Source organism: Suillus subaureus (assembly GCF_016647635.1).
Source record: "Suillus subaureus strain MN1 chromosome Unknown BJ212scaffold_299, whole genome shotgun sequence".
Taxonomy (NCBI): domain Eukaryota; kingdom Fungi; phylum Basidiomycota; class Agaricomycetes; order Boletales; family Suillaceae; genus Suillus; species Suillus subaureus.
Window position 1 is genome coordinate 1 of NW_024538855.1, and position 8,638 is coordinate 8,638.

At 48.4% G+C, this 8,638-nt stretch overlaps 1 protein-coding gene across 1 annotated transcript; it reads left to right on the forward strand.

Annotated features, from left to right (window-relative positions):
* The first annotated feature begins 6,375 nt into the window (after positions 1–6,375).
* BJ212DRAFT_1409882 (uncharacterized protein) lies at positions 6,376–7,523 on the forward strand. The gene is made up of 3 exons (XM_041337465.1): positions 6,376–6,524; positions 6,589–6,794; positions 6,853–7,523. The coding sequence occupies exons 2-3, from the start codon at positions 6,681–6,683 to the stop codon at positions 7,129–7,131; spliced, it is 393 nt and encodes a 130-aa protein (XP_041185277.1). The 5' UTR covers positions 6,376–6,524; positions 6,589–6,680; the 3' UTR covers positions 7,132–7,523.
* The last annotated feature ends 1,115 nt before the right edge of the window (positions 7,524–8,638 follow it).

Consider the following 8,638-nt stretch of genomic DNA (forward strand, 5'->3'; position numbering starts at 1 on the left):
GAGTAATGGTTCTATTCTCACGCAGTAAGTATAATTGAAAGGCTGCAGATGTGGTAAACTCACCTTGAGAAAATCGGTGAATGGGAGGATCTGTCTCTCTAGCAGGTTACTGATGACCCCGACAGATGGTCGCGAAAGAGATCCATATTCATGTGCTGATGGTTGGCCGTGCGAATGTTGGAATTCTAGCGGCTGTGATGGGAGGGACAGGTTTGGCGGAGTTGACAAGAGTGAATTAGCATCGAACTCGTTGAGTGCAACTGGCGCAATAGTCGGAGGCTCATCACCGACGATTAGGTCAACGCTTCCATCCCATGTGCCCATATTTCCCATGGTGACCTCTGACTGAGAGTTAGCAAGAACCTCTGCAATGCGGGTGCGAATCTCGAGAGTTTCTTTGTAAGTATTGTAAAGCCTGTCACAGTGCTGGTCAAGCAGCTTAAGACATGAGTGCAGCCTGTGCAGGGTTGAAGTCGTTGAGTCTTGATCACTGGATGCACGTTCTAAGGTTCTATGATGCAACACGCATCCGCTGTTGGTCAAGCTTGTGCATCGCTCAACAACGTCAAGCCATGAAGATGTTGACGGGTGTGATGTTGGCGTCCATCCGGATCTGGAAGGTAAAACCACGGTAAGCTTGTGAGTCCATTCATAGGTTTATGAGATCCAGCCTTACTTATGCAAGTGCATGCTCATTTTGATAATGTATCTCAGCGTGAATTTCTCGGAAAGCAGTATGACTGCAAGCCTCAGTAGAGTGGTGGATGTTTGACTGTATGGATTAGAGTATAATATTGGTATCATATAGGCTTTCAAGGCAGTGCGCTAGCAGCTCTTGATTATTCTATAGAAAAGCTATAGATACATTTGATTGTATATGACTTTTATGGGAAACATTCCAAAACCTGTGTCGGAAACCCTGCCCACAATGGAATGTCATGGCACGATGTACGTTGTATCTTGCCGCAGCTGGGCCATCTGGCACGCATACCAGTGTCCAAGCCAGACGGAATTATTAGTTGGCAGTCACCAAATGGTCATACCAGTGTTCCTCTGCCTTGTTGTCATGATCATCGATAGTGAGTATGTTGACTGCAGGGGACTTTCGGTCTTCGATTAGCAAGAATGGTGATGATACTGACAAGCCTCGTCCAACTTATTTTACGGTGTGAAGAATTTGCATCATTCTGTTAAAACTGGGATGTTTTGGAGCTCGAGCTCCGAGCCTGGCATTCGATATTCAATATTCAATTCCGGGTTTTAGGAAAGAGCGCCACGATCGATCAAATCACAATACTCCAGATTGCTTGATGAGATAGCAAAGTGTGAAGGCTTATTAACTATTATATAATTACACGTGATCCCGTATTACGACAATGGATTAGCCATGGCAAGCTATGCTCACTCGGACAAGTCCGTGGCCTAATATTATAACTTACTAACAGCTAGCTTCCTCACAATATTGCACATGTCTTCGATGCGATGCGATATAGTACCAGAGATGATATCGTCAGCAGCTATGCGTATGATACATCCAGGCCAGCTTCTGACAAAATTTATTATGTAATTACACTCTACATTCTCAAGCTTAAGTCTCGCTGAACACCTTGTCGCCGAATCAGGAAAACGTAATTTGTTACAGAGCGTTACAGAGCGCTCCGTAGCATTCTGTAGCACAATCCAACCCACTGATGGAGGGGGTGTCAGCCCTGCAGAACAACTCAAGTTTTTTCACCTCTCTGTACCATCACCAATGTAACCTTACCCTTATATACTCGACTACACGGAACCACACGCCAAAGAAGCCGAATTAGCCAACCAACACAGTCCCCGATTAACCAGCGAACCGGTTAACTATTACTTACGTTGCTTGCATCCCTCCCGATTCCCGTACCAGCTGCCTTCGGTAGCCGAGTACGCGTTAAACATATGTATACCGCAGCAGTACCATATACCGATAGTGCGTACACAGTCATCTCACCCAAAGGGCAGAGCGTCTCAAACGGCCGGCGGGAACGGCGGACTGATAGGAGCACGCTTCACATCAGGGCATTCGCGAGCCTGAGATGCACTCGAGACACTGGGAGTCTAGTTTAGATCGTAATGTCCTACATAGAGTATCACTCTGAAAAGGACAGAAATTGGACACACAAAAAAAACAAGTTTTGGCGCTTGACAGATAATTCAAAGAAACGACTATTTTAGTCGATCAGAGACATATTACTCATGACCCACTGAGCCCCGCCCTTTGGCAGCTGCGGTGTTTTGAAACAAGACAGGGCTATGTCATGGTATGGTCCGGGATGTAGAGATTCATGATATGCATCAGGCCACAATCAGTTCCACGACTGTCCAGGACTAGAAGCCAGAAACGGTATTTGGTTTCATTAGCCTAAGGCTGGCCCTAGTTACAGGGCCCCATGTGACTGACTCCATTTAAAGAAGATCAGTGGATTTTGCGGTTCTCAATGCTTCAATTGGTAAACTGTGTACTGGTCATTGCGGTACTGCTATCTATGCAGGGGGATGTGAGGAATAGAGATCTTAATTTGTACGATATATACATATGTCTGCATAGGTACAGCCAGGGACAGTCCCCAACTCATCGGAGGACGTGTTTTACGTGGTTGATCGTATATCACAATCGTCACTTTCATAAACTCTGTGTAGCAAACATCCGTCCGCATCCCCACTCCAAAAATATCATTCATACCTCAAAATAAAAATCTTACCATCCCTCACACTCAAAATTACAGCACCCTGGCTCTGATCAATATTGATCGTCTCAACGACATCCAAGTCCAACTCCTCTGGGATCTCGAGCGTGCGCACCACTGCCTCTTCAGTCCGCACCCGGCGGCCATGCACAGGAGGGAAGGTAACGAAGCGCAGGCATTTAGGAACCCGCCGCCGCGGGTGCGGATGCGAATGATCGTTCTCGAAATGCGCAAAGTGGGCGTGAAGCTGCGTGTCTGGCTCTGTATTTGGTTGAACAATATCTGCGTCATATATCCCGGGAGAATTGCTGTCGGCGCGGGCGCGAACATTAAGGGTGGGAGGTACAACAGAAGCTCCATACTCCACCCATACTGCGTGCCCAAAATCAACAGCTACGAGGGGTCGTGGCCGGTCGCTAGTATCTTCATCGTCATCCCCCTCTTCGAGCACGCATACGACTTCAAACGGCGTGCTGACATACCACAGATGAAGCATGTCGTCGTCGTTCGCTTGTGCAGAATGAGATGAACTGCTAGTGCTCGATTCTCCTGCAACAGGTAGCCCCTCGGGGGCTATTGGGACCTTGAAATAATGCTGCGCGAGCACAAAACGCGTGTGGTGCGTCTCATGGTCGTGTGCTGCAAGGAGAACAACCGTGCAGCTCAACCGCGGGACGCCAGGGAGGGTAGGCCACCACTGCCGTACAAAGTGTGCAGACTCGGGGTACCAAGGGGGGAACGGATAAGGGTTTGTGAACGATTCAGGCGTTGCAGGACCTACTACATCTTGAGTGGGCTGCTGAGGTCCAGAAGTGGTTGAAGTGGTGGATTGAGAGGATGATGCATCCTCGTCGTCTTGCGGCACAGGTTCAGGACCGGGACCGACTTGGCTTGAGGAAGAAGATCCTGCGTTAAGTTCATCCCCGCCACCCTGAGAGTCACTGGGCCCGTCTGCGCGACTATCATTTCCTGCTTCTTCATCCTCGAAACGTGTACGCCTCTCGCCCTTCCTCTTCGGATTCGAAGGCATTTCTTCTTCTCCCTCGTGAGTATCTTCAGATTCTTCTTCGTCATTTGGTGGCTCTTCTTCGTCCACAGGTTCTTCATGACCCACCGACTGCTCATCCTCAGCGGAAGGTACTGTAGAAGATACCTCAGTCACGCCGGTCTGTCCTTCCTCACTAACGGGCTCGGTATTATCTTCGGTCTGTCCCTGATCTTCTTCCGCCGCACCAGCTTCATCCTCCTCCTCAGTGTCTTCTTCATCTTCATCACCTACAGGAAGAACACCAACCACCACACCCGAGGTCCCCGGCACAGAAGGAAACACGAAATTCTTCGAGATACTCCTACTCGGCGGAAGTCTTGCACATATTTTTGGGAGCTTATTCCACAAGCTCTTCAACGAGTCCGCTATGTCCTCGCCGTTGCTCTCCTGTGGGACGCCGTCTTCCGCTTGAGGTGGAGTCTGTGCATGAGTGGCCGGGGAAACAGTGCGGCGGGGACGGCCGTATGTTCTGAGCACCTCAAGCGGGTAAAAGTGCTGATAGGCAGCGTCGGCTTCTTCGCTGTGGATTACGATTTGGTCTTCGTGAAGGATGCAGGACCAGTTGGAAGAGATGAGCTGTAAAAGGAGGTTAACAGGTGAAAATATTGTATGGTAAAACAGCTGGATAAAGACACGCGTGCTGTTGAAGCCACCATATTCGTGTAAATGCCAAAAATGGCAGAGGAGTTGCAGAACGTGGCATTAACTGTATGCGTACCAAACCAATGCGTGTGCCACCAAACATGGAGCGCAACTTGAAGGAAACACAATAACCACAAAGAGTACTCACACATCCAACACCGGTATCCACAAACACATAGTCGTCTTTCGCCCAGTCAAGGAGTACGTACAATCCTGTCATATGCAACGCAAAGCAATCAGTACGCAGCTTCAAATAAATGGCAATTATAGTAACACCCGGAAATAGAATAAATTTAGGTATCCTGATCTTGATACTCACCGATAGTATTACTACTCGCAATCCATACAAAAGCGCTCAGCAAGCGACGTGGCGGGTCAAGAAGGAATACGTTCATTATGACCCCTGTTGTATGGAAGCTCGTAAGCGTGTCGAATACTGGTCGCGCCGATTCTGGAATGGGAATAGTCGATACTGGGGGCGGGGGTGGGGGTTGATCTGTGAGAACACAATATTTAATGGCACATCAACAAATAAAAAAACTTAAAAGGCAAATGCTCACCAAAATTCATAGGAAGCGGGATGTATCTCTCCCAAGAGGGTGTCGCAGGCGCGCTGCGGATAAACATCGCTCGGAGGGAGGGATGGCAGAAGACAGGTCCTTGGTACGGCTCCCCGGCACCACCATCACCTCTAATTCCAACTGTATTCGCCTGATTGGAAGGAATTCCGTTTAATTGCGGGGGATCGCTGCATTCTGCAGAATCAGGCGGTAGCATCGCATTGATTGCCATTGGGGAGCATTGGGCGCTGGATGTAGTGCTGGATGGGCCGAAGCTGCCGGAGTGAAGAAGGGATGAGTCTTGTGGTGATGGAGTTTGGGAGGTGGGTGGTGAAGGAGTGGGGGTGGGGGGTTGATCGCAAATCGGGATCAACGAGGGCGGATCTTGCGTGGGCGATGGGACCCTAGGCGTTAATTGTATTGGGGAGTCCCCTTCACGTTGCCGTGACTGGGGTTCAGCAGCACTGGCATAATGATCGAGGTGAGAAAGAATTGGAGATTGGACGTAGAGTTGTGCCTGATTTATTTCGTCGTAATCGTCGAGTTCGTGAGGGAAGAATAATCGCATGAGCATGAATTCCATCACGCGGTCATCGTGATGTCTAAGAAGGCGTGTCAATTGAGTCTGAAAATCAATAAAAATGAAAAACTGGCAACCCCTTGAGAACCCTCGCCATGGTGAAATATACTGTGCGCTCTTCGAATTCAACACGGCATTTCCATAACTCCCATTTATCCTCATCATCCTCGTCTTCATCTTCGTCTCCTCCACAGGAACTAGTCAAGGACCTCGGATCCCACTCAGCAAGGCAGATATCCCTCCTTACATCCCAGCATAAGACACGGCCGCTCTTAGTCGCACAGAGTGTGTAGCTGCTGGTGATGGGAGATAGCCAATCGATCTCTTCATGGGAGGGTACGCTAATAGTGATGTACCACTGGTTTCCGTAGTACGGGTTTGGTCGAGCCGGTCGAGGGGCGCGGATCGCCCATGCCTTCTCAAAACCTCGTGCGCGGTCGACAGCGGCAATGAGCGCGGGTGTTGAAAGATCAGAGAGGCGCTGGAAGGAGTGGAGAGGAAGGGGCCTGGATCTGGCAAGTAAGTCATGGGCTAGTTGACGATATACGGGTCTGGTAAGGGTGAACAAACGCAAGGACTTGCAAGTCTAACGGAAAGATTGAGTCAGCTATAAGATCATAACATGGTATTATGAGACCAAAATGTACTGACCGCCTGGAGATTATGCACATCATCGATGTCAAGATCCTGGGCGATATTGAATAGAAGATCATACGGCAAGAACTGTAATGACATGGACCAACACAATAGACGACAGGCAGCCAAATGATGGGAAGTCACCTACGCGTTATCCATCCCTAGTGAATCACGTGGCAGCAGCTACCCGGCTCTGCTCCCGATGCCGCCTACTTACGCTCAGTGCTCGAGTGTTACGTCGTCAATGTCGCTGACTGGGTTGCCCGAGTACATGATACCAGCATCGGTTGGTTCAATTACAGCACGAACGATTCAAATCTGACCATCTGCATATGTCTATTGTACGTCAACTGGTTGAAGGGGAATTTACTCTGTTGAGCTAACTAAATAGCGATCATGACTCAGATGAATGCCATGACCTATTACATACGTGCACAGAAAATTATAAAAGCTCGACCTGCCTTCCCCTCACCATCCAGTGTCCAACTACCACCATGATGTTCATACGTGTCGTCCTCGCCATCTTTGCCCTTGCTGGCGTCACAGCTGCGTCTGCAGTCTCAACTTGTGAGAATGATGCTACGTTGGTGTGTTGCAAAAATGCTGGAGATGTAGGTCGACACTATATTCCACGTCGTATTCACTGTGCCCATTAATTCGCAACAATAGACCAACAGTGGCTGGCAGGGTTCACACTGCACCAAGGTCAGCACTGCGAGCAAATGCAAGTATACCGCTCTCTGCTGCTATGATGTCGTAAGCTTGATGTCGTTTCCAAAGTGCGTGATCACTATTAACTCGCACACCCACAGAAGGGATCCTCTGCGGGAACGTGCTACGAGGCCTGTTGAGAGATACAGTGCATCACGATGTCGAGGTGGTTGCTCAGCGCTCAGCTCTCAATTCAGGTTATGGGCTATTAACTGCACATTGTTTTTCGGAAGGTGACTGATCGATTGTAACAACTCTAAAGCTAGACCCAGTTCTCGGATAAGCCATCACACAGAACTTCTGATGCAATACATCAGCGCAATCTAAACATCACAACATTCAGCATGGTGCACTGAATCTGATGCAAAGGAATTGATCTCTGGACTATCGTCTCCATTGGCAGAATTAAGGCTCCAGGTGTCATTCAGCTTGCCACAAGTACATAGTAGGTAATTAGATCTTGGGCCGCTTTGGCAAAATGATGGTTGTCACTGATGCATGAAGTTTAAATAATACCACTCGGATTCAGAGTGGCTTCCTGATAGGGGTGTTGGTATTAAGGGTGAGAAGTAACACGACTTGCCATCGCTGGTTGTAAAGGCGTGATTCACTGTGAAGGACTAGTCTCTCCCAGACAAACCACCATTAATAATAGATGAATGAAGATAGTCCGTCTTCGATATGGTTTAGGGCAGGCAAGTTGTGTGTTAAACAATTTAAATTAGTATGATCACTTCGCGCTGCAACATTGATGTACTAAACAAGAAAGGTCAACGTCAGCCATAAAATTGAAGGGAGGCTTCAGGTAGCAAAACATTGATAACGAACTTCACCAGCATCAACCAGTCTCGAAGACAATCCGACTTCAAGAGTGACTCAAATCTAACGACATACTATCTAGTCACAACACTTCAGGTAATAGTGTTTCAACCACAAAACCCATTTCAAACCATTTACTAACAGGCCGTGTATGCCAGGCTGATTGGCAGTGCGGGTGACGCCAAGTCGATATTAAGTGTCAATATTTTGAATGCATGTGCACAGGGTTGAAGCTCCGAACTTCGAAGCTGCTCATGCACATGTAAGATCCGAACTCAGATAAATTCCTCAGTGAATGGTACGTGAAACTGGGCGTAGGGCTCCGGTTTGAAAGATCAGCCCTGTTCAGAACAGGTCATAGGAGATGCACGACATGCACGCGTCTGCTCTATCCTAGCACAATCAATTGCCACACGAGGCACACACACTTTGATCTGCGCCTCCAACCTTGGTATGTGACCTTTGAAATGTGAGGCACACCCCTTTGCATATAAACTTCAGCACATGGATTGCCAACCTTCAAATTACCATTATGCTTCCACGGGAACCATACAAGGGCTCAACCCGAAAGCTAGTGCTTGCATTTGATGTTGGGACCACGTTCAGTGGTGTCTCATATTGTATGCTAGACCCAGGGGAAGTGCCTGTAATTCGAGGAGTAGCAAGGTCAGTAGCCAGCTTAAGTAACGCGTGTTTTGCTCATGGTGGGATTGCAGATATCCTGCGCAAGAGCATGTTGGAGGTGACTCCAAAATACCATCAATTCTCTACTACGATCTTCAGGGAGACGTTCGCGCTGTGGGTGCCGAGGCTCTACAAGAGCATGTCATCGAACAGGCAGAAGACGAGGGATGGGTGAAGCTCGCATGGTATGTATATTGTCAAGAAAAAAATATAGGCTGTATATTAACCTCGGTCAGGTGGA

Bases quoted from the DNA above. Each gene is read 5' to 3' on its own strand.
- BJ212DRAFT_1409882 (XM_041337465.1), top strand. From the start codon at position 6,681: ATGTTCATACGTGTCGTCCTCGCCATCTTTGCCCTTGCTGGCGTCACA. The intron at 6,795-6,852 runs GTAGGTCGACAC...TCGCAACAATAG, and splicing joins GTTGCAAAAATGCTGGAGAT to ACCAACAGTGGCTGGCAGGG.